Source organism: Oncorhynchus keta, chromosome 28 (assembly GCF_023373465.1).
Source record: "Oncorhynchus keta strain PuntledgeMale-10-30-2019 chromosome 28, Oket_V2, whole genome shotgun sequence".
Classification (NCBI taxonomy): Eukaryota; Metazoa; Chordata; class Actinopteri; order Salmoniformes; family Salmonidae; genus Oncorhynchus; species Oncorhynchus keta.
The window spans coordinates 39,878,931-39,905,003 of record NC_068448.1 but is presented as its reverse complement, the minus strand read 5'-3'; the positions used below and the strand labels follow the sequence as shown (position 1 = coordinate 39,905,003).

General features: G+C 47.7%; 1 protein-coding gene across 1 annotated transcript in view; it reads right to left on the bottom strand.

Annotated features, from left to right (window-relative positions):
• Positions 1 to 779: 779 nt before the first annotated feature.
• Positions 780 to 26,073, bottom strand: part of LOC118361110 (cadherin EGF LAG seven-pass G-type receptor 3-like) — a 49,532-nt gene continuing 24,238 nt past the window's right edge. The window contains 26 exon segments of the mRNA XM_052483058.1: positions 780 to 1,910; positions 2,533 to 3,490; positions 6,004 to 6,201; positions 6,440 to 6,613; positions 8,122 to 8,213; positions 8,945 to 9,042; positions 9,671 to 9,790; positions 10,093 to 10,219; positions 10,473 to 10,552; positions 10,658 to 10,770; positions 11,245 to 11,419; positions 15,640 to 15,973; positions 16,528 to 16,695; positions 16,864 to 17,029; positions 17,203 to 17,310; positions 17,313 to 17,351; positions 17,916 to 18,099; positions 18,475 to 18,684; positions 18,801 to 18,895; positions 19,147 to 19,248; positions 19,427 to 19,610; positions 20,996 to 21,116; positions 22,776 to 22,917; positions 24,628 to 24,796; positions 24,922 to 25,032; positions 25,669 to 25,854. Of these exon segments, the coding sequence (XP_052339018.1) occupies positions 1,883 to 1,910; positions 2,533 to 3,490; positions 6,004 to 6,201; positions 6,440 to 6,613; positions 8,122 to 8,213; positions 8,945 to 9,042; positions 9,671 to 9,790; positions 10,093 to 10,219; positions 10,473 to 10,552; positions 10,658 to 10,770; positions 11,245 to 11,419; positions 15,640 to 15,973; positions 16,528 to 16,695; positions 16,864 to 17,029; positions 17,203 to 17,310; positions 17,313 to 17,351; positions 17,916 to 18,099; positions 18,475 to 18,684; positions 18,801 to 18,895; positions 19,147 to 19,248; positions 19,427 to 19,610; positions 20,996 to 21,116; positions 22,776 to 22,917; positions 24,628 to 24,796; positions 24,922 to 25,032; positions 25,669 to 25,854 (4,482 nt within the window). The 3' untranslated portion in view covers positions 780 to 1,882.

Below are 26,073 nucleotides of genomic sequence, written 5' to 3'. Positions count from 1 at the left end.
AATGTGAAAAGAGACCTGAAAGAGAGGAGACCCTCTGGAAACAAACTGTCAAAACTAGTCTGCTAAAACGGTTGTTTTCACCAGGGAATGTCACTCACAGAAAATAGGACTCAAACAACATCTTGTTAGGAATATTTCTTATTTTTATGTTGGCAACCGAGGAGCAGCTGTTTCAAATCCCCCCATGCCGACGGGATAGCACATACCCCAGAATAAGCACACAAACTGACAGTCCCCCGTTCCTCTCTCCCTCCCTCCTTTCCTCCATCATTACACTTCAATGACTTCCCTCTTTTCTCTCACACTTCCTTTTCTCTCAATGCATTTTGTCACAGTGGGAGAGTCAGCTCATACTAAACATTACATGTTTGTTTTTTTTAAATGACATTTGAACAAATACCGCTGCATACTCTCTTTTATAAATAACACACTCTCACACAAAATGACAAAGTAATAAATAATATAAATCTTATGTCTGTACAAGTTAACGGTACTGCAGTAATAAATCATATAAAAAAAGAACTGACCAGAGGCAAAATAACTGGAGCAGTTAAACGTAGATGGAATATAGCGAAGGATGGATATCGGGGACCCTGGGGAGATTTTTGGCAATAATACTGTCACATTTATATTAACTTACCACAACCCAAAGACATAAAAAGATTAAAGCGGGTCGTTGAAAAGAGGTTTGCAGACGGTCGGGTGTAAGAGACGAGTCGTTGTCTTTCTTCAATCTGTCTTTCCGTCCTTCCTCTAATGAGTAATAGTCCCTCGATTGCTTCTCTCTTTTTCACTCATTTTTCTTTTTGACCCACTTTTCTTTCTCTGGTCCACGCGTCTGTTTAGTGTCGTGTTATTACATGTTATGGCCCTGGAACAACTGGTGCACCGGTGACTCGTCCTCTGATCTTGCCTTTTCATCTCAGAGCCAATATGTAACACCACTTTAGGGCTTTAGGTGCTAACCTAAACGTGTTCTCTCTCTACCTCTCATACCCCTATAAACCCCAGAGGTTTACGTGACCATTTTCCCAACAGAGGGTTTTGTACACTAAAATGAACCAAATATCAGGCAGAGAAACTATTAGATATGTAACGGTACTGGTGTTTTGTTTCTGATATATAGTAGCACAGAGAGAGATATATGATGCTGCAGAATAGATGACTGACATTCAAAAGCAGTGGGTCTTTTCTTGGATTAACAGAGCACTTCCATCTAAACAGTATTCTGAGCAACTGAAGAATGAGATAATCAAGCCTCTCAAATATCAAAGTATGTTCACTTTCTTTCTTGTTCACAATCATTTGTTCTGTCAGATCCCTCTTCCATAGAATTCATTCCTGTTTACAATCACCCGCCCCCAACACCTTCCTCGTCCTATCATGTCTCAGGTCTCACAATCTCATCCAATCAACACTAACCGACCCCTGTCCCTAGTTTTATACATATAGCTGACGGGTTTGAGGAAACGTTTCAGGAGAACGGTATTTTGATTCAAGGGCTATTTTTCTTCCTTCGCCTCTGATGAAAAAGATACAAAATGTATAAAAATGTTATGTACAGGTTCATCTTTTTCTTAGCAGTTCAATTCCGATCCTTGTGTTCATGACTAAATCTGAGGATCGAAGTTCATTAAACATTAGTAGCTAAGGTAGCCAGCTATCCATCGTAATAGCCCTCCTCCCCATACTGGTTGCTGGTTATAACAGAACGAACCAGGCACCTCCAAACTCCAATCTCACTGTCTGCCTTTCTTCAACACTTAGTATCCCAGGGTGCTTCAGCAGTCCAGGGTGCTCCTTGACCTCTCCCCGGCCCCCCACACAGTCCTTGGTATCCCCAATACAAAACACAATGCATTGTGGGATATGGAGGGTGTCATCAAGACTGTCCTTCACTTCTGTTGACTCTGTGAAGAGAAAAGAGAAACCCCCACAATCAGTGGCAAGCCGAAGTAACATAACTGAGGAATGCTACATACACTGAGTGTAGAAAACATTAAGAACACTTTCCTAATATGGAATTGCACCCCCCACCCCAGCCTCAATTTGTCGAGGCATTCTACAGGGGTACTGGCCCATGTTCACTCCAACACTTCCTACAGTTGTATCAAGTTGGTTGGATGTCCTTTGGCTGGTGGACCTACTACCATACCCTGTTCAAAGGCACTTCAATATTTTGTCTTGCCCATTCACCCTCTGAATGATACAAATGCACAATCCATGTCTTAAACCTATCTTCTCCCCTTTATCTACAATGGTTGAAGTGGATTTAACAAGTGACATCAAAAAGGGATCCTAGCTTTCACCTGGATTCACCTGGTCGGTCGATGTCATTGAAAGAGCAGGCGTTCATAATGTTTTGTACACTCAGTGTGCATCTCCTGACATGCAGGCTAGGACACGTTTATAATCCAAATCATCACATCTTTGATAGGAACCAAAAGGATGGATGTCTGAGGATAGAGAAAGCAGGAGTGTGAAGAGGAGAGGAAGCAGGTAGATGAAGCTGAGTGAGAGTGCAGGACTTACTCAGAGTCTGGGGAGACCTCAGAGATGCTGTGAGAGGTGGCGGAGTGGGGCGGGGAGGGGGAGGGTCCTTGTGCAGAGGAGGGGGCTGGGGGGGTGAGCACGGAGGAGCTGAAGGAGGCCAAGATGGAGGACAGGATGTCCAGGTGCTCGCTGGACGGGTGGCGGCTGGGGGGGGCGCCGGGGGCAGGGAGGGGGTACCTACACAGGGGGGCAGAGTCCAGCCGGCCGCGGCGGGGTAGGGGGGGCTCCTGGGGTTCCTCGCTGATGGGGGCCGGAGGGGAGGAGGGCGGGGGCTGGTCAGGGTGTGAGTGCTGGCGGGGGGGCAGGGTGCGAAGCCACTCCCTGCAGGGCTGGGACTGGGTCACCCCGCCGCCCCCGTTAGCCTCCAGCTGTTCACGGGAGCGGCTGCTCATCAGCGCTCCTCCTAGGTGTTCACGGGAGGAGGCCTGGCGCCGCGTCAGGGTGTTGAGCTGGGAGCGCGACCCTCCCAGACCGGGCTCCACACCCCCATTCCCACTCAAGTCCTCCCGGGAGGTGTGGGCGCTGTGCTGGTGGACATCCAGCCTGTCTCTGGAGCTGCTCAGGTTCTCCCTGGAGGCTCTGTCGAGGCCCGGCTCACGGCGGCGGGGCAGCAGGTCCAGGTTGTCCCGGGGGCCCTGGCGGTCCAGACGGTTCTGGGATCCTCCTCCAGCCTGGCGACCGAGGGGGTCTCTGGAGAGCTGGCGGCGGGCCAAAGAATCCAGATGCTCCCTGGAGGAGTAGCGGGAGGCAGGCTGGGACAAGGAGCCCGTGCCAGACAGGGAGCCTGTCCCAGAGTACATGCGGCCGTAGGAGGCTGCCGGGACGCCCCTGTGGCCCAGGGTGGAGGTGCGGTACCAGGAGAGTTCGCTGGGGACCTGGCCCATGGCGGAGAGACCCTGCAAGGCCGGGGGACAGTCAATGCGATTCTTCAAGATGCCTGAGTCAACAGGGAGAGATTAGAAAAAGGAAGGGTCAATATGTATTTTGGTGTTTGAGTTTACATGAATCTGTATGGTAATAATAAATTACATTTACATTACATTTAAGTCATTTAGCAGACGCTCTTATCCAGAGCGACTTACAAATTGGTGCATTCACCCTATGACATCCAGTGGAGCAGCCACTTTACAATAGTGCATCTAAATCTTTTAAGGGGGGTGAGAGGGATTACTTTATCCTAGACCATAACAACATTAGACCATAAGACCATAACAACATTAGACCATAAGACCATAACAACATTAGACCATAACAACATTAGACCATAACAACATTAGATCATAACAACATTAGACAATAACAACATTAGACCATAACAACATTAGACCATAACAACATTAGACCATAACAACATTAGACCATAAGACCATAACAACATTAGACCATAACAACATTAGACCATAACAACATTAGACCATAACAACATTAGACCATAACAACATTAGACCATTAGACCATAACAACATTAGACCATAACAGCATTAGACCATAACAACATTAGACCATAACAACATTAGACCATAACAACATTAGACCATTAGACCATAACAACATTAGACCATAACAACATTAGACCATAACAACATTAGACCATTAGACCATAACAACATTAGACCATAACAACATTAGACCATAACAACATTAGACCAAAACAACGTTAGACCATAACAACATTAGACCATAACAACATTAGACCATTAGACCATAACAACATTAGACCATTAGACCATAACAACATTAGACCATAACAACATTAGACCATTAGACCATAACAACATTAGACCATTAGACCATTAGACCATAACAACATTAGACCATTAGACCATAACAACATTAGACCATAACAACATTAGACCATTAGAACATTAGACCATAACAACATTAGACCATAACAACATTAGACCATTAGAACATTAGACCATAACAACATTAGACCATTAGAACATTAGACCATTAGATCATTAGAACATTAGACCATTAGACCATAACAACATTAGACCATAACAACATTAGACCATTACAACATTAGACCATAACAACATTAATAAATAAATATAATCAAATTGTACTAGTCACATGTGCCGAATACAACAGGTATTGTTGGGCCCCCTGAGGGGCCCCTGTGTTGCCCTTACAGTTAAATGCTTACTTACGAGCCCCTAACCAACAATGCAGTTTCAAAAAAATACATATAAGAATAAGAGATAAAAGTATCAAGTCATTAAAGAGCAGCAGTGAAATAACAACAGCGGGACTATATACAGGGGGGTACCGGTACAATGTGAGGGGGCACCGGTTATTTGAGGTGGTATGTACACGTAGGTAGAGTTATTAAAGTGACTATGCATAGATGACAACAGACAGTAGCAGTGGTGTAAAGGGGGGCACCGGTTATTTGAGGTGGTATGTACATGTAGGTAGAGTAATTAAAGTGACTATGCATAGATGACAACAGACAGTAGCAGTGGTGTAAAGGGGGGGGGGGGCTTCCTCTGACACCGCCTGGTATAGAGGTCCTGGATGGCAGGACGCTTGGCCACTACCCTCTGTAGTGCCTTACGGTCGGAGGCCGAGCAGTTGCCATACCAGGCAGTGACCATCAAACAGGCAAAGTGCCACTACGGGGCTAAGATTGAATCGTCCTACACCGGCTCTGACGCTCGTCTTATGTGGCAGGGCCTGCAAACTATTACAGACTACAAAGGGAAGCACAGCTGCGAGCTGCCCAGTGACACGAGCCTACCAGACGAGCTAAATCACTTCTATGCTCGCTTCGAGGCAAGCAGCACTGAGGCATGCATGAGAGCATCAGCTGTCCCGAGCGACTGTATGATCACGCTCTCCGTAGCTGACGTGAGTAAGACCTTTAAACAGGTCAACATTCACACGGCCGCGGGGCCAGGCGGATTACCAGGACGTGTGCTCCGGGAATGTGCTGACCAACTGGCAGGTGTCGTCACTGACATTTTCAACATGTCCCTGGTTGAGTCTGTAATACCAACAGGTTTCAAGCGGACCACCATATTCCCTGTGCCCAAGAACACTAAGGCAACCTGCTTAAATGACTACAGACCTGTAGCACTAAATTACTACAGACTCGCAGCACGGTCGGAGGCAGAGCAGTTGCCATACCAGGCAGTGATGCTCTCGATGGTGCAGCTGTAGAACCTTTTGAGGATCTGCGGACCCATTGCCAAATCTTTTCAGGCTCCTGAGGGGGAATAGGTTTTGCCATGTGTTGAGGATCAGCGTGGCAGATGTGTTGCTACCTACCCTCACCACCTGGGGAGCGGCCCATCAAGAAGTCCAGGAGGTCATTAACAGAATAGCAAGGTTACTGAGTTTGTGACCCTTTCTGTGGTAGTCAGGCTGTGTGTGTGTGTGCGTGTGTGTTTGTGTCTGAGTGTATGTGTGTATGTGCTTGTGTGTGCCTGCATGCGTGTGTCGCACCCTTGCGGTGGCGGTTGGACTGTCCGGTCAGACCGTTCTCGTCCCCGCTGGTCAGTGCCGCCTCAGGCTGGTTGTTGTTTGTGGCGTCCTTGCTGTAGTCAGCCCCTAGGCGGCGCTCTGAGCCCCACTTCTGCAGGGAGTGGACCTCACTCTCCTCCAGCGCTGGCCAATAGGAGAGCAGATCATTGCCATCCAGGTCTAACACACAAAGATGGACAATCACCACTGGCCAACAATTACAAATAAAGAGGGTTTTGTAGAAGTCATACTTCTAAATGCATAATCATTTTTATTGGTTTATGGATCTCTGTGTCTGACATTTTCAGTGTGTTTGCATATCGGTATGGCATGTATAGGTATCACATACATATATACATACATAACGTAAAAATTGCTTTGATTTGTGAATCTATTTCCATTGTGTGTGTCTGTGTACCTTTGGTCCCGTTGTGGGCGGGCTCTGTGAGAAGCCGCTCACTGTGATTGGTGCGTTTGAAGCGTCGCTGGATGCGTCCACGGAGACGAACGTTGTCCTCACTCTCGGAGGAGGGGATGGAGAGACTACGTTCCTCTTCTAAAGAGAGATCCGAGTCTGAGTCCGAGTCCTCGCCTGAGAAGAGAGACACAGAGACACAGAGAGAGAAAGAGATGGACAGAGAGAGACAGACAGAATGAGAGGAGACAGACATAGAGAGACACAGAGAGAGAAAGAGATGGACAGAGAGAGACAGACAGAATGAGAGAGACAGAGAGAGAGAAAGAGATGGACAGAGAGAGACAGACAGAATGAGAGGAGACACAGAGAGAGAGACACAGAGAGAGACAGAGAGAGAGAAAGAGATGGACAGAGAGAGACAGACAGAATGAGAGGAGACACAGAGAGAGAAAGAGATGGACAGAGAGAGACAGACAGAATGAGAGGAGACAGACAGAGAGAGAGACACAGAGAGAGAAAGAGATGGACAGAGAGAGAGAGACACAGAGAGAGACAGACAGAATGAGAGAGAAAGAGATGGACAGAGAGAGAGAGACACAGAGAGAGAAAGAGATGGACAGAGAGAGACAGACAGAATGAGAGGAGACACAGAGAGAGAAAGAGATGGACAGAGAGAGACAGACAGAATGAGAGGAGACAGACAGAGAGAGAGACACAGAGAGAGAAAGAGATGGACAGAGAGAGAGAGACACAGAGAGAGACAGACAGACAGACAGAGAAAGAGATGGACAGAGAGAGAGACAGAATGAGAGAGAGAGACAGACAGACAGAGAGAAAGAGAGAGAGTGAGGTTATAGAACCAGTTATAGTGTCAGTTACTATTAAAAGCAAAAAGAGGTGATGCACATTTGTTATCCTTTTACTTGTATTGTATACAGTATTATAACCCTAGAGTGTTTATGAATGTGCTTATTTGAAATCTTTTAAAAGGCCCCTCAGCCGCGTGTCTTTATAGGTTGCTCCGTTTGTCGTCTCTTTCCCTCTCTCTCCTCTTGCGGCTGTGACGTCACACACTAAGCCCCTCCCCCTGCCAATCAAGCAGCACAGTTCCTCCTCCATGCTGCTAGATCCACTATACCTTGTTCTGTTAAGTCAGATGCAGTCAACAGATTGTTCCAAACAAGAACCATGCTGCTTTTCCACGTTGCTTCTTAATATGAATTCATGTATGTTTATGACTCCAACAGTTTTATTTGGTGCAAAATCTTTTGGGAATTGCAACCAGCTTGACACAATTTGTTTTGCCCATATCGTGCCCCCCTAGTGTGTGTCTGTGTGTGTCTGTGTCTCTGTGTGTGTGTCTGTGTGTGTGTGTCTCTGTGTGTGTGTCTGTGTCTGTGTCTCTGTGTGTGTGTCTCTGTGTGTGTCTGTTTGTGTCTCTGTTTGTGTGTGTGTGTCTCTGTGTGTGTCTGTGTCTCTGTGTGTGTGTTTGTGTCTCTGTGTGTGTCTCTGTGTGTGTCTGTGTCTCTGTGTGTGTGTTTGTGTCTCTGTGTGTGTGTGTGTGTGTCTCTGTGTGTGTGTGTGTGTGTCTGTGTCTCTATGTGTCTGTGTGTGTCTGTGTGTGTGTGTGTGTGTGTGTCTCTATGTGTGTGTGTGTGTCTGTGTGTGTGTGCACGGGGTACCTCCGTCTCTATGGAACATAGCCACGTCCAGGTCTGTGGCGCCAGTGTGTCCCAGATTGTGTTCCAAGGCCTGGCGGGCCAGCAGGTTCTCTCTATGGGGGGAACGGAGGTGTTAACCAAAGTATTTACACATTCCATCACACACACTGAGACTACTGACCACTACATTAGGCAGGCTCCATCAGCCTAATCTACATTACTAATCTATACCTTTTATCAAAGTTCAGATACAAGTCAATATGCAGTGTATTTGGAAAGTATTCAGACCCCTTGATTTTTCCACATTTTGTTACATTACAGCCTTATTCTAAAATTGATTAAATCGTTTTCCCCTCCTCATCAATCTACACACAATACGCCATAATGACAAAGCAAATGCAGGTTTTTAGATTTTTTTGCAAATTGATTTTTAAAAATCCAAACAGAAATATCACATTTACATGAGCATTCAGACCTTTTACTCAGTACTTTGTTGAAGCACCTTTGGCAGCGAATTACAGCCGCGAGACTTCTTAGGTATGATTCTACAAGCTTGGCGCACCTGTATTTGGGGAGTTTCTGCCATTTCTTCTCAAGGGGGTCTGAATACTTTCCGAATGCACTGTAGGTCCACACATTATACAAACAATGGAAGTCTGCAGTACATGCACACATTGGGCCAGTTGCCCAGACACAGATTGACCTTACTATAGGACTTAAAAAGCATGGTCAATTCGAGAATCTCCACCGAAATAGCTTTTATGTCCAGGACTAAGCTTCATCCATGTCAGGGAAACCGCATCTGCGTGTTTCAGACCCTGTGTATCTCAGACGGCCTACTGACCGAGCACTGCTGACGGAGGAGATAGTAGAGGCTCCCAGGGTGATGCGGTGCAGTCCGCTCTGTTCCAGCAACGACGCATTGTTATAGGGATTCTGACCCTGGATACACAGACACACACACAGACACACACACAGACACACACACAGACACACACACGTGTTCAAAAAGGCATTCAGGAGCACACATCGACTTTCCAGGTCAAACCGCGCTAGTCGAATACGAATTAACAACAGAACACACAGCAACAACCATTCCCCAGATGAGTCAGTGGTACAAATCTTAACAAGGTCGGCTAAGCACAGTGCATTGTGGAATCTGGGTCACGTGAACAGCCCAGAGGGCCAGGGTGTGCTGATGTGGATTGTGGGGTGATGTGTGTGGTTGAATAGAGCCAGATGATGTGCAGTGTAGGATGGGTAGCAAAATGGGCAAGTCTTTTGGCAGAGGCTCTTATCCAGAGGGACTTACAGGAGCAATTAGGGTTAAGGGCCTTGCTCAATGGCACGTCGACAGATGTATCACCTAGTCGGCTCGGGGATTCGAACCATTGACCTTTCGGTTACTGGCCCAACGCTCTAAACCGCTAGGCTACCTGCCGTGTGTGTGTGTGTGTGTGTGTGTGTGTGTGTGTGTGTGTGTGTGTGTGTGTGTGTGTGTGTGTGTGTGTGTGTGTGTGTGTGTGTGTGTGTGTGTGTGTGTGTGTGTGTGTGTGTGGGCCATGCTCACAGGGTTTTGTGGGGCACTGGGCGCGTCCTCATTGGGGCTCTTCCTACCCAAACACGACAACTTCCAGACCTCCTGCACCTCGGCATTCAGCACCGTGAACACCAGGAACACAACAAGACCCTGGGCAGAGGGAACGAGGGGAACACACACATTAACACACATTAACACATAAAAACACGCATTAACACACACTAACTACAAAACACACCACCAAGTACTCAGCAAGACCGAAAAGCAACTCACACTCTCTAATTGGGGGCACACACACACACACACACACACACACACACACGCACACACACACACACACACACACACACACACACACACACACACACACACACACACACACACACACACACACACACACACACACACACACACACACACACACACACACACACACTAGACAGGTGCAGTACCTGCAGTAAGCATAGTATAACGAAGACATAATGGAAGGCCAGAATACTGTTGTTGACAGCCATCAGCCCAAAGAACCAGGTAGAGGTGGCCAGGAGCAGCAGGAGGAAGGCACTGCGAATCGTGGCACTGGAGAGGCAGGAGGAAGAGGAAAAGAACAGAGAGTAAAAAAAGAGAGAGAGAGAGAGAGAGAGAGAGAGAGAGAGAGAGAGAGAGAACGCCAGCGAAAGAGAGAAACAGAGAGGTTTAAAAACAAAAAACAAAGAGGCCTTTATGGCTGAATTTGAACGATCTGTTCCTGCAATAGGAACATTGTATATTCCTCGTCATCAGCAGAGCCCGGCCTATTATGTCGCCGGTCCAACCTCTCCGGGCCACTCACATGACAGGTAGTTTCTTGGTCTCTTTCTGGGAGGGGTTGCAGGACATGCGCGCCACAATCAGAAACATCCCACCGTTTATCTGTAACAAAGAGACAGCAATGAGGCAGACCTACATGTGACGAGAGACTGCAGAGAGACACAGGCGAACACAGGGAACCGGCACGAACAAAGTGGCTGACAATACCAGGAGTACGATGGCGATGGGTCCAGCGAAGCTCCAGATGAGTTTGTCGTAGATGGAGATCCAGCAAAAGTCTGGGTTCCCATAGCCCTCAGGGTCCAGCCCTACCGCCAAACCTGAACACAGAGAGAGCAAGATGAGGTAGCACTGTGTGTGTGTGTGTGTGTGTGTGTGTGTGTGTGTGTGTGTGTGTGTGTGTGTGTGTGTGTGTGTGTGTGTGTGTGTGTGTGTGTGTGTGTGTGTGTGTGTGTGTGTGTGTGTGTGTGTGTGTGTGTGTGTGTGTGTGTGTGTGTGTCTGTGTCTGTGTGTTTGTCTGTATGTGTGTGTGTGCGTGTGTGCATGTGTGTGTGTGAGTTAGTGCTAGATGTAATGTGCATCACTGTGGCTGTTTTTATCAGTCAAATCAAATCAGTCAAATCTATTCTGTCATATCTAGCCTGTCATCCTAAGACGTGAGTCTGCGTGTGTGTGTGTCTGTGCGTATGCATGTGTGTGTGTATGCGTGCGTATTGTACGCGTGTCTGTGTCTGTGCATATGCATGTGTGTGTTTGTGTGTGTGTGTATTCTACGTGTGTGTGTGTGTGTGTACCTGTGATGATGGCAGGCACACCCCACCCGATGGCATAGTAGAACCTCATGGCTCCGTAGTTGATGTTGCGAGCCTCTGTCTGCACGCGGTAGACGTGGAGCCCCTCCACAAACAGCCAGGCAAACGTGGCCATGAAGAAATAGTGCAGCAGGATGGCCACCACCGTACACAGGAACTAACAGAGAGGTCAGTCAGAGCCACGTGTAGGGATACATGCGTGCATATACAAACCTTAAGAGGTATTGCTGTGGGTGTGCTAGCTGAGGTCAGCGCCAACTTGCCCTTTGGCGTTCAGACCAGTTAGAACATATACAACACTCTATCTGCTGTTATACTGGAAGCATCCGAGTGTACATTTCTAAAGAGCTAAGAGTCACAGAGAAACAAGCAGAGAAAGAAGCAGAGAAACAAGCAGAGAGACAAGCAGAGAAAGAGGCAGAGAAAGAGGCAGAGAAAGAAGCAGAGAAACAAGCAGAGAAAGAGGCAGAGAAAGAGGCAGAGAAACAAGCAGAGAAAGAAGCAGAGAAACAACCAGAGAAACAAGCAGAGAAACAACCAGAGAAACAAGCAGAGAAACAAGCAGAGAAAGAGGCAGAGAAAGAAGCAGAGAAACAAGCAGAAAAACAACCAGAGAAACAAGCAGAGAAAGAGGCAGAGAATGAGGCAGAGAAACAAGCAGAGAAACAAGCAGAGAAAGAGTAAGGGAAAGAAGCAGAGAAAGAGGCAGAGAAACAACCAGAGAAAGAAGCAGAGAAACAAGCAGAGAAAGAGGCAGAGAAACAAGCAGAGAAAGAGGCAGAGAAAGAAGCAGAGAAAGAGGCAGAGAAAGATGCAGAGAAACAAGCAGAGAAACAGAGAAAGAGGCAGAGAAAGATGCAGAGAAACAAGCAGAGAAACAACCAGAGAAACAAACAGAGAAAGAGGCAGAGAAACAAGCAGAGAAGCAAGCAGAGAAAGAGGCAGAGAAAGAAGCAGAGAAAGAGGCAGAGAAAGATGCAGAGAAACAAGCAGAGAAACAAGCAGAGAAAGAGGAAGAGAAACAAGCAGAGAAAGAAGCAGAAAAACAACCAGAGAAACAAGCAGAGAAAGAGGCAGAGAATGAGGCAGAGAAACAAGCAGAGAAACAAGCAGAGAAAGAGGCAGAGAATGAGGCAGAGAAACAAGCAGAGAAACAAGCAGAGAAAGAGGCAGAGAATGAGGCAGAGAAACAAGCAGAGAAACAAGCAGAGAAAGAGGCAGAGAAACAAGCAGAGAAAGAGGCAGAGAAACAAGCAGAGCAAGAGGCAGAGAATGAGGCAGAAAAACAACCAGAGAAACAAGCAGAGAAAGAGGCAGAGAAAGAGGCAGAGAATGAGGCAGAGAAACAAGCAGAGAAACAAGCAGAGAAAGAGGCAGAGAAACAAGCAGAGAAAGAGGCAGAGAAACAAGCAGAGCAAGAGGCAGAGAATGAGGCAGAAAAACAACCAGAGAAACAAGCAGAGAAAGAGGCAGAGAATGAGGCAGAGAAACAAGCAGAGAAACAAGCAGAGAAAGAGTAAGGGAAAGAAGCAGAGAAACAACCAGAGAAAGAAGCAGAGAAACAAGCAGAGAAAGAGTAAGGGAAACAAGCAGAGAAACAACCAGAGAAAGAAGCAGAGAAACAAGCAGAGAAAGAGGCAGAGAAACAAGCAGAGAAAGAGGCAGAGAAAGAAGCAGAGAAAGATGCAGAGAAACAAGCAGAGAAACAAGCAGAGAAAGAGGAAGAGAAACAAGCAGAGAAAGAAGCAGAAAAACAACCAGAGAAACAAGCAGAGAAAGAGGCAGAGAATGAGGCAGAGAAACAAGCAGAGAAAGAAGCAGAAAAACAACCAGAGAAACAAGCAGAGAAAGAGGCAGAGAATGAGGCAGAGAAACAAGCAGAGAAAGAGGCAGAAAAAGAAGCAGAGAAACAAGCAGAGAAAGAGGCAGAGAAACAAGCAGAGAAAGAGGCAGAGAAAGAAGCAGAGAAACAAGCAGAGAAAGAAGCAGAGAAACAAGCAGAGAAAGAGGCAGAGAAACAAGCAGAGAAAGAGGCAGAGAAACAAGCAGAGAAACAAGCAGAGAAAGATGCAGAGAAAAAAGCAGAGAAACAAGCAGAGAAACAAGCAGAGAAACAAGCAGAGAAAGAGGCAGAGAAACAACCAGAGAAACAAGCAGAGAAAGAGGCAGAGAAACAAGCAGAGAAACAAGCAGAGAAACAAGCAGAGAAACAAGCAGAGAAACAAGCAGAGAAACAAGCAGAGAAACAAGCAGAGAAACAAGCAGAGAAAGAGGCAGAGAAACAACCAGAGAAACAAGCAGAGAAAGAGGCAGAGAAACAAGCAGAGAAACAAGCAGAGAAACAAGCAGAGAAACAAGCAGAGAAACAAGCAGAGAAAGAGGCAGAGAAACAACCAGAGAAACAAGCAGAGAAAGAGGCAGAGAAACAAGCAGAGAAACAAGCAGAGAAACAAGCAGAGAAACAAGCAGAGAAACAAGCAGAGAAAGAAGCAGAGAAAGAGGCAGAGAAAGAGGCAGAGAAAGAAGCAGAGATAGAGGCAGAGAAAGAGGCAGAGAAACAAGCAGAGAAACAAGCAGAGAAACAAGCAGAGAAACAAGCAGAGAAAGAGTAAGGGAAAGAAGCAGAGAAAGAGGCAGAGAAACAAGCAGAGAAACAAGCAGAGGAAGAAGCAGAGAAACAAGCAGAGAAAGAGGCAGAGAAAGAGGCAGAGAAAGAAGCAGAGAAACAAGCAGAGAAACAAGCAGGGAAAGAAGCAGAGAAAGAGGCAGAGAAACAAGCAGAGAAAGAAGCAGAGAAAGAAGCAGAGAAAGAGGCAGAGAAAGAAGCAGAGAAAGAGGCAGAGAAACAAGCAGAGAAAGAGGCAGAGAAACAAGCAGAGAAACAAGCAGAGAAACAAGCAGAGAAACAAGCAGAGAAACAAGCAGAGAAAGAAGCAGAGAAACAAGCAGAGAAAGAGGCAGAGAAACAAGCAGAGAAACAAACAGAGAAACAAGCAGAGAAACAAGCAGAGAAATAGGCAGAGAAACAAGCAGAGAAAGAGGCAGAGAAACAAGCAGAGAAACAAGCAGAGAAACAAGCAGAGAAATAGGCAGAGAAACAAGCAGAGAAACAAGCAGAGAAACAAGCAGAGAAATAGGCAGAGAAACAAGCAGAGAAACAAGCAGAGAAAGAGGAAGAGAAAGAAGCAGAGAAAGAGGCAGAGAAACAAGCAGAGAAACAAGCAGAGAAAGAAGCAGAGAAAGAGGCAGAGAAACAAGCAGAGAAACAAGCAGAGAAAGAGGCAGAGAAACAAGCAGAGAAAGAGGCAGAGAAACAAGCAGAGAAACAAGCAGAGAAAGAGGCAGAGAAACAAGCAGATAAATAGGCAGAGAACCAAGCAGAGAAACAAGCAGATAAATAGGCAGAGAAACAAGCAGAGAAACAAGCAGAGAAACAAGCAGAGAAATAGGCAGAGAAACAAGCAGAGAAACAAGCAGAGAAACAAGCAGAGAAACAAGCAGAGAAAGAGGCAGAGAACCAAGCAGAGAAACAAGCAGATAAATAGGCAGAGAAACAAGCAGAGAAAGAGGCAGAGAAACAAGCAGAGAAAGAGGCAGAGAAACAAGCAGAGAAAGAGGCAGAGAAACAAGCAGAGAAAGAGGCAGAGAAACAAGCAGAGAAAGAGGCAGAGAAACAAGCAGAGAAATAGGCAGAGAAACAAGCAGAGAAAGAGGAAGAGAAAGAGGCAGAGAAAGAGGCCTTGGCAACCAGACGCTCATTTTGTCAACCCACTCAAACAGAATAACCTTTCAAGCATGGTTGGAATGGAATTGATGCTGATTCTGTAGTAAAGCGGATATTCAAGCTCATTGAAGACAAGGATCTAACATACTGTTAATATTTTTGTTTTTTTATTTTATCTCTATTTAACGAGGCAGGTCAGTTAAGAACAAATTATTTACAATGACGTTGGGCCAGTAACTTTTTGGTTACTGGCCCAACGCTCTAACCACTAGGCTACCTGCCGACCCATAATATACATACAATACACAGTTGGAACACACGCTTGTTGAACGCACCCAAACATACTGTGCTGTCTTGGTTGGGTGCACACTCACACACACACACACACACACACACACACACACACACACACACACACACACACACACACACACACACACACACACACACACACACACACACACACACACACACACACACACACACACACACACACACACACACACACACACACACACACACACACACACACACAATGAACTCTCTCTCTCTCTCTCTCTGTCTCACACAAACATTATGATCTATCTCTGTCACATACACACACACACACATTATGATCTCTCTCTCTCTCTGTCTCACACACACACACGTACCTGCTGCTCAGTCTGGTTGATGCCGAACAGGAAGACGAGCTCAGAGAGCAACATGGCGGCGGCCATGTTGGAGTGGATGGAGCGGGTGTTGGACTTGAGGCCCCTGAGGCAAGACAGCACCAGGACGGTGAGCAGCAGCGCCAGCATGGACATCGACAGAGAGGAGTAGGTGACCAGGGCCAGGGACTCCAGATCCCCTTCCAGCTGTTCTCTCTGGGAGCTGTCCATCAGGACACCGAAGGTGCCCAGCCTCTGACACTGGCAACGCACGTGGGATGTGTTCCTGTATACTACGATGCAGTCCCTCACCGTCCAGCAACCTCCCGCCTCCAACCTGGAGAGAGAGAGCAGTGGGGTGAGTGAAAAATAGGGAGGGGTGTGGGTGAGAGACAGAGAGAGAGAGAGAGACAGAGAGCGAGAGAGGGTGAGAGACAGAGAGAGAGAGAGAGAGAGCGAGAGAGGGAGGGAGAGAGGGAGAGCGAGCGAGAGAGCGAGAGAGGGGAGAGAGAGAGAGAGCGAGAGAGGGTGAGAGACAGAGAGAGAGAGAGAGAGAGAGAGAGAGAGAGAGAGAGCAGTGGGGAGAGAGAGAAAGAGAGAGCAGTGGGGTGAGTGAAAAATAGGGTGAGAGACAGAGAGAGAGAGAGAGGGAGAGAGAGAGAGAGAAAAAAAATAGGGTGAGAGACAGAGAGAGAGCGAGAGAGGAAGAGGGGGAGAGCGAGCGAGAGAGAGACAGAGAGAGAGAGAGAGAGCAAGAAGAGCGGATAGAGGGGGTAGAGGAGAGGCTGGTGGGAGAAAGGCAGGATGAAGAGAAGAGACGGGGAGAGTAAGAGACACTATCTATTTCCCATAGAGCACAAGTCCACTCAAGTCATGTAAAGCTCCACTCACGGGCTGCTGTGGTTCCACTGGACACACAGGGGCTTGCTACGATTGGTGGTCTCCAGCAGACGGAACTCCAGCTGCAGGGGCGAGTCCAGGGGACCCCCGACAAACGTCTGGTTGTTGTAGACAGACACACTGACCACTGGAGAGTTCATCACCGGATGTCTGGGGAGTCTGTGGGGGGGGGGGGTTGATTTAGTAGGACGGACATAATTGCCCAAACAGTGTTGTTTTGTGGTCCATCAAACACAGTGGCACGATTCCAATGCTGTGCTTCAAGAAGTTAAAACGAAACCATAAATAAACGCTTAGAAACACACACACACACACACTATGAATTACCTGACTCCTCGTCTGTCAGTGTGGTACTTGGGGGGGAGTGCCGGTCCAAGGCTGCGATAGATCAGCATGATGACGATGGTGACGGGCGGCTCCGGCAGCGAAACAGAACGGCTGGCCACAGCATATTCTCCTGTCTGATTGGCCAACATACTGATGGGGGCAGGAGCTGTGTTCTGTGAAGCGGAAACTGGAAGAGGCATAAGGCATAAGAGTAGTGACAATAAGGTGTGTGTGTGTGTGTGTGTGTGTGTGTGTGTGTGTGTGTGTGTGCGCGTGTGTGCGTGTCTGTGTGTGTGTGTGTATTTCAGCGACAGTCATGTGTGTGCGTGTTCTACTCACACTGGTGTCGTTGTGGTAGCAGGGCAGCAGGGGGCAGCACCACGTGTGTGTGGGGGTCCCAGAGAGCCTGGCCGCGGAACAGAGGGCTTTGGTAGCGAGGAAACGTCGGCGCACGTGAGTGTGGTTCTCCACGCGGTCAAGGTTCATCACTGCAACACACGCGCGCGCGCACACACACACACACACACACACACACACACACACACACACACACACACACATGAGAGTCCAGGTTTCACCACACAACATAACAAAACAAACCTGATGAAGCTACGTGTGAAAAACGTTGTCTGTTTACCCACAACATTGCCAAAAATATGTCAAACAATAATTCAAGTCAAAGTCAGTCGTCTGTCATTAGTGTACAGTTTTTACACTTGTTGTGGATACTTAGTTGTTCCTGCCAAAACCAGAACTTAGATCTAGACACACTGCAGTTCACAGGGTTTTCGCTTACTTTTTTACACAGAAAATGGACTAGGCGGCCTACTTGACCTGGCATGGATTGACTACTTGACCTTGCATGGATTGACTACTTGACCTTGCATGGATTGACTACTTGACCTTGCATGGATTGACTACTTGACCTTGCAAATAAACAAGGAACAACCACTCAATCCAGAGAGTTAGACCTTACTTGACACAATGTACTGAGCACAGCACATACAAAGAGAAAGACAGCGGCCTGTTGCTCCCTGGGGGCGGTGACTCACCGATGTTGGGGGCAACCAGAGCCACTGGGTTCAGGTAGGTGAGCTTCATGTTCTGGGCCAGCGTCTGGGCATACTGCTCCAGCAGGTCAGCCAGCCCCCCTGCCCCTCCCTGGACCTGGCTCTGGGCCCGCCACAACCCTGCACTGTCTGGACCCAGCACCGCACTGCAGCCCCGTAGAAGATTCTGGAGACAGGGGGGGGAGAGGGGAGGGAGAGAAGAAGTGAGATTGAGACAGGTAGCAGAACAATAGCATGAGCCGGCAGGAGAGGGGAGGGGGGGGAGGGAGGGAGGGAGGGAGGGAGGGAGGGGGAGGGAGGGAGGGAGGGAGGGAGGGGGAGGGAGGGAGGGAGGGAGGGAGGGAGGGAGTTTGAGGTAAAGGGAGAAAAAAGACGAAGTAGACCATGTTAATTGCACAGTTGGTGAGGTGGAGACACATCATATGAGATTAGATCAGATTCAGATCCTAAAACACACACACAGAGACAGACAGACCAATAAAACTACATTTTCCAAACTCGACTGACGTGCTTTACGGGCACGTTGCCGGGCAATCCTCACCTCGTTGAAGTGAGCGTCCTGGGTGGCGGTCAGGCCGAAGCCTGTCTGCAGACTCTCAAAGGTCAACAGGCGGGACAGTAGCCGCTCTGCAATCTGAATGTCATTGCCATAGAGACGGGATGTGGCTTCAGTGACATCACGGAGCTGGTGGGCCAGTTTCTTCTCGATAATGGTGCTGAGCTCTGTCTCGTTCCGCTCCACCGACTCCAGCTACACACAGACATGCAGTCACACAGACACACACACATACACACACTTTATTAGACACCATTCCATCATTTACAGTTCCGATCAGTATGAGCAATTGGGTAGCAGAGTATTTGTACCGCTGCATTGAGCTCCACAAAGGGAGGAGAGGTACAGTTGTAGAGATCCGGCTCCAGCCAGCCCCTTTCCACATCACAGTGTCTGACAGCAGCACCTGGAGAGAACAGACACAGTCAGAGACTGTACATACTGATACCTGTATAACACATCCACAACACTAAAAAAACAACAGTGGGTGGGGGGAGGGGGGGGGGGGTACTTTCAAACACTATACTGGCTTTCAAAGGAATGGGGTGTCCCACTCTCTCATCTTTCATTCTTTCCTTCTTTGGAAGACTCAGGAATGATACTATCTACAGATATCCAGTTAACTACAGTGAATGTGGAGAAGGTTGAGGGACTGACCCACAGATCCTTTAGGACAAGGTACGGCTGCTGGCAGGTTGAACTTAGTCCTGGGCCACCAGATCCCCAGGGTGATGCTCTTAGGACAGCCGTCATAAATGACTAACACAGAGAGAGAGGGGAGGGGGGGGGGAAACAGAGTGTTAGTATACTCAATATCATCGAGAGGAATAAGGGAATCCGAGAACCAGGAAGCACAGAGAAGATGTGAGAGGAGACATGGGAGGAAGAGAGAGAGAGAGGATCACAGGAAAGGAGGAGAGGAAACGCTCTGTCTTACCGTCGCAGCCCGTCTGTGTGACCTCGGCAAAGGGGTTGTCGCACATGTTGCACTGTCGACCAATCACGCCAGCCCGACACGGGCACTGGCCACTCTCTGGGTCACATGACCGGGAGAAGGAGCCCACAGGGTAGCAGTCACACGGCAGGCAGGAGTCACTGCCTCGCGGGCGGTAGTGGAACTCCTGACACACACACACACACACACACACACAGATATATATACACACAGAGAGACAGACACACACACACAGATATATACACACAGAGAGACAGACACACACACACAGATATATATACACAGAGAGACAGACACACACACAGATATATATACACAGAGAGACAGACACACACACACAGATATAGACACACAGAGAGACAGACACACACACAGATATATATACACAGAGAGACACAGATATATATACAGACACACACACAGATATATATACACAGAGAGACAGACACACACACACAGATATAGACACACAGAGAGACAGACACACAGACACACATATATATATATTATTATATTATATTATATTATATATATATATACACACATATATATATTATATATATATATATATACACAAAGAGACAGACAGACACACACACAGACAGATAGACACACCGACACACAGACAGAGACATACACATAAAGACACACACACACAAAGAGATAGACACACACAGACGGAGATAGAGACAAACAGGTCACAGATACGCACAGACACACACATTCAGACCAAAGACAAGCACATCCAAATGGACACAAAGGACAGACAAAGCAAAGTCACAGACATACAGGCATAGACATTTACATAGATATTTACATATTCATTTACATACACATTTACATAGACCACAGACAGACAAACACAGAAACGCACAAACATACACACACATTTGTACGAAAAAAAGAGAGTGAAGAGCGTGTAAACGGACACACACACACACACACAGAAAAGAGAGAAAGAGGGAGACAGACAGAGACGGAGGACAGACAAACACAAAAAAAGACAGACAAAAATATTGTCAGGCGAGCATTTCGGAATACCAGCACGTAAGCGCGTACAGTTGCGTAAAAGAGCAATTCATCACTTGAATTTATGTGAAGAAAAACACATGGAAAGCTACAGCTAAAGACAGGGTGCTACTGAACGTCGACGACACGTGCTTCTCTCCTCGCTGTGGGGAGGGGGTATGATGGAGAAGGGGGTGTCTGTCGGCGTTAAGAGTGTTAAAGGCGAATGGGGTGCGTTCAGATTAACAAGAGGAAGCTGCTGATGAGGCCTGTTAAAATAGTGCTTGTTTGACAACATCGTCGGGATTAGAGCTAGGATCAGTATCAAGGATTAGAGATTAAGGTCACGAACAGGGATTACGGGTTAGGCCGGGGTTACAGCCCAGAGTTGATTAGAAAAACAATAGGTAAGGCCGATGACAGGACTGCCGGGGTATGTAAGAGCATGGATCAGTGCCTGGGGGGTTACGATATGAGTTGATTATCAGTAAGAGAAGTTACTGCTGGTATGAGTGAGTGTGTGTGCCACAGCGAGCAAGTCACCTTGCAGTGGCAATGGCCGCTGGTCTTGTTGCAGTCGGGGTCCAATCCTTTGCTGGCGTCACAGTGGCAGGGCCCACATGTTGGAGAGCCCCACCAACCACGTGGACATTGGTGGTCAATCCTATACACACACACCGCACACACACACAAACACACATACAGTAAAACACACAAACACACAGTGAAACACACACACGCACACATGTTAAAGGCCCAATGCAGTCAAAAAAAAATGATTTTCCTGTGTTTTGTATAGATATTGAACAAAAATATAAACGCAACATGTAAAGTGTTGGTTTCATGAGCTGAAATAAAAGATCCCAGAAATGTTCCATTCGCACAAAAAGCTTATTTCTCAAAAACTGTTGTGCACAAATTTGTTTACATCCCTGTTAGTGAGCATATCTCATTTGACAAGATAATCCATCCACCTGACTGGTGTGGCATATCAAGGAGCTGATTAAACAGCATGCTCATTACACAGGTGCACTTTGTGCTGGGGACAATAAAAGGCCACTCTAAAATGTCCAGGACCTCCACATCCGGCTTCTTCAACTGCGGAATCTTCTGAGACCAGCCACCCGGACAGCTGATGAAACTGAGGAGTACTTCTGCCTGTAATAAAGCCCTTTTGTTGGGAAAAACTCCTTCTGATCGGCTGGGCCTGGCTCGCCTGTGGGTGGGAGCCCATGGCTGCGCCCCTGCCCAGTCATGTGAAATCCATAAATTAGGACCTAATGAATTCATTTCAATTGACTGATTTCCTTGTATGAACTGTAACTCAGTAGAAGAGTTCAACTTGCTGCATGTTGCGTTTATATCAGTGAAAGAGCTGTTTGAAAAGACCGCCTGGAATTTCAGCCTGTTTTGATCGGATGGAGTTTTGGCCTGTCTGGTGACATCACCATGCGGTAAATTAGTCAATAGACCAATAAGAAAGAGAGTTCCTAACCTCTCTGCCAATAACAGTCCGTTTTCCGTTTCCCCTCCCCACTCAGGCCACTCCCAGACAGTCCTACCAAAATACTTATTTGAGGAATTGCTCTTCGCTAAAATAAGCTATTTTGGTTTCTTTTTAATAACCATTTGAATTGAAAACAGTCACAATGAGGTACTTAAACTGTTAATATTGGATATGGCGACAAAACAGCTGCATTAGACCTTTAAAAGTGTCAGTTCTTTTCAGTCTGCTATACAGGCCACAGTGTTCATCCCAGAGCACATCACAGTACCTGGATCAAAGGGAATGGGGGAGAGGAAAGATCTGACACCCGAAAGCTGGGAGGGATTTCACATGGGGGTGGGGGGGGGTGATGCCCGGGTCACAGATATACACTGTGTTTTATCATCACAGATAAACGTAAGTCTTCTCTTATCCTCTCCTGTGGATTAGGGCATATGTGTGTGTGTGTGTGGTGGGGGGGCGGACAACAAACGCCACTTTGACAGAGCAGAGCACCGCCGAACACGGCTGCCCTACGGTCTCAACCCTGCTTCAGCCACAGGCACTGCTGCGGTGTACCGTTGCGAACATTAGAGGCACAGAGAGACATTTGGAGTTCGGTCATACTGCCGGGCCTCAGTCGTCGAACGTCTCCACAAGTCACAGGTGTATAATATTACGTTCATAGCTCGTTGATTTATAGTTGATGTGAGGTTGACTCACTGACCTGTGCTGACAATACCGGCCGTTGGGGTTGATCTACAGTTGCCCCATGGTTGATGAATGGTTGCTGTAGCATGGTTGATCTATAGTTGTATGTAGGGTTGACCGACTGACCTGTGCTGACAATACTGTCCGTAGTGGTTGTCTCCACAGTCGCAGATGTATCCGTGGGATGAGCTGGGCTTCCTGTGGCACTGGGCATTGTTCTCACATGGGTTCAGCTGGCACGCGTCTTTGCAGCCCTTACCATAGAAACCTACAACACACACACACACACACACACACACACACACACACACACACACACACACACACACACACACACACACACACACACACACACACACACACACACACACACACACACACACACACACACACACACACAGTCATTACCATGGGAACACGCACACAGGCGTTAGAAACCTAGAACACACCCACATCTTAATAAATAAAAAAAACAGTCCTTTGAAAATAACCATTGAAGCCTAAAACAGGCAGAAAGCTCTGGACATTCGTGCATTTATGGATACTACACGCAACAACAGCTTTCACACAAAACAGACATAGCGTTTCCAGACCATAGCCCTCGCTATAGAAGCCTATAGGAAACCAACAGCAAAACCACAGAGCCATATCCATGGTGTTTCGCTGTTTGTTTTCTAGGCACTGATATTTCTGACGATATCAGTGCATCAAGGAACTCAATATTAAGCGGCCATCGTCCCAATAGAGCTCTTCTGACACCATTTTGTTTTTGGTACACCAGATAGAAGAGTGGAAAAGAATCTCCCCATAGAACCAGGTGAGAGGTTTCTTCAAAAAGAAGTCCCTGGCAAAGACTCCTGCGCCTATTACACCACGTCCTTGAACTCGACCATGTAAGGATACCAAGAAACGGACAAAAGACGGAGACGTTGGCCTTGGTCGCACACAAAGTGCACTACAATGACACTGTCCTGGCGGCGGGAAGCTACTGGAGTCTTAAAGCCTGCATTTTGGGAAATGGTTCACGTGTTCTCTGACTACGGAGGGGTGTAGCTTTTACCCCCTAGCCATCACAGTGGCTCTAGGTCGATGCAACTGAATCTGTCGAAAGAAACACATTTTTATTGCGCCTAATTATCCTGTGCATGGTAACACGTAAACAGGAAAACACACACACACACATTCACACACACACACACATTCACACACACACACACACACACACACTAGCCGCCTCACACAGCACCACGCTGACAGCAGATGTCGTTGTGTCAGTGCCCTGTGTGTGTGTGTGCGTGCGTGCGTGCGTGTGTGCGTGCGTGTGCGTGTGTGTGTCTGTATAGTACATAGCGTGTGAACAGTGCTGTAAATGATCTCCGGTGTGTGAGCCGGAACCATTGAGCTAATTCAACAGGCGTTGCAGTGCCACCGTACAGCCTTCGCACTGGCTCACAGCCAAAGATGAGAGGGAATTATTCAGAGCACCTCTGGTATGATGAAACTTTGATTTGTCTCCCCCTGACACCCATTGGCCTGTCTCGATCTTTAATGCTCATTTGGCTAATGAAAGCCATCGCTGCGGTACGTATCCACTGCAGCGCCGTCTCAGCCATCTCCGACAAACCCACTTGCGTGTGCACTGTGTTTGACTATATCTCTTTGTTGCCACACTGCGCAAACAGGGAGGGGTCGTTTGTGTTAGATGGCGCTGAAGGGATTTCTGAGCTTCACCCCCCCACGGCGCTCATTGCTTCCTCTCTCTCTCTCCCTCCCTCTCTTGTTCTCCCACCCCCTCCCGCTCTTTCTTCATCACACCTTCTAGCAAATGTTCTTTCCCTTTTAAGTCGTCTCACTTTGTAGTTTTGTACAATTTCCCGATAGGGGGATTAAATGAGGTCCTTTCACAAATGCCAAATGCCTGCACAGACACAGACACACGCACACTCTCGCTCACAAACTCCCTCTTGAAGTATCTTACCTGGCTCGCAGAGACAGGTGTGGCGTTCCCAATCATCACTACAGCGGCTGTAGGGCGGGCAGGGGGAGGAGACACAGGGGTTGCCGACGCTACAGCCCATCTCCACTTTGACAGCCTTGGAGGGGCGGGGCAGGAGCGGGGCGTCCGGTCGTACCCCCAAACGAACCCCCTGACAACACAGACAAAATGGGTGTCAAACAGAATCTTGTAAGAGCATGGACCATTATACCATACATGCTAACACAAAAAGTCTATAAGAGTCCCAAGAAGAATTGTGGACAGTGGTTCAGATACCTGGACGCAGCCCCGTATCCCATTCTGCACCTCCCCCGAGCCCAGGACTCCGCCCACGTGAAGGTGTTTCACCTTCAGCCCATGGATCTCATTCCCCACTATCACTGTGCCCTGGGAGACAGGGAAGAGAGAGAGATAAATAGAGAGGGAGAGAGAGAGAGAGAGAGAGATAGAGAGAGAGAGTGATAAAGATAGAGAGAGAGAGAGAGGGATGGAGAGAGATAAAGAGAGAGAGAGAGAGAGAGAGAGAGAGAGAGAGGGATGAGGGATCAGTCAGTCCGTTTACAGACGCTCTTATTCAGAATGACAGTCAGTGCTTACAACTAGATGTAGTTAGAGAAAGAGAGGGAGAAAAGACTGAATAAGTGAGAGAAAAGAACAGAATAGACAGAAAGGGCTGGACAGGTTCAGGGACAGAAAGAGTGACAGACACTAAATTATTTGATAGAAGGCAAGTGACGAGCACAGGAGAGCCCATAAAAGAGCACAAAAAGTGTGTGTGTGGGGTGGTACATTGGAGTCAATATTTACAAAACCCAGGTTTTAATACCAGCAGTGGGCAGACAGAGCATAGCCAGATTGGAGGTTCAGATTTGCATTGAGACGTCTGCGCTGCAAAGAGCGATAGGGCCTTATTGTGCCACCCTTAGGCGCAGACCCAGGATCAGTTTACCCCTCCCCCAAATGAAGCATCACCCATTAAATCTGATTTCAGAGCAGTGAGTAGGGACAATGTGGGACTCTCACCTGGAAGAGGCCGAAGTCGAGGCGGACAGTAGCCACGTAGCGCGTCTCCCTCCCACTGCGGACGTCTCGGAGCTCCAGCTGCAGGTCGTGCCAGCGCCCGTCGCTCACCTGCACCTGGTCCAGACGCAGACGCACCGGCCGCGTCGACCCCTTGGTCACTGAGAACACCAGCTGACCGCTCACCAGCTGCCGCGGCAACACAGGTACATTGGTGAATACACAGAGTGACCCACATGTAGATGCACACACTGTATTAACATAGCATGGTTTGGAGTTCCCCCTGCAGGTTGGTATTACTACAACAAACTGACGGACAGGCAGACGGACGGGCAGACGGACAGACAGGCAGACAGACGGACGGACAGACGGACAGGCGGACAGACGGACGGACAGACGGAAGGACAG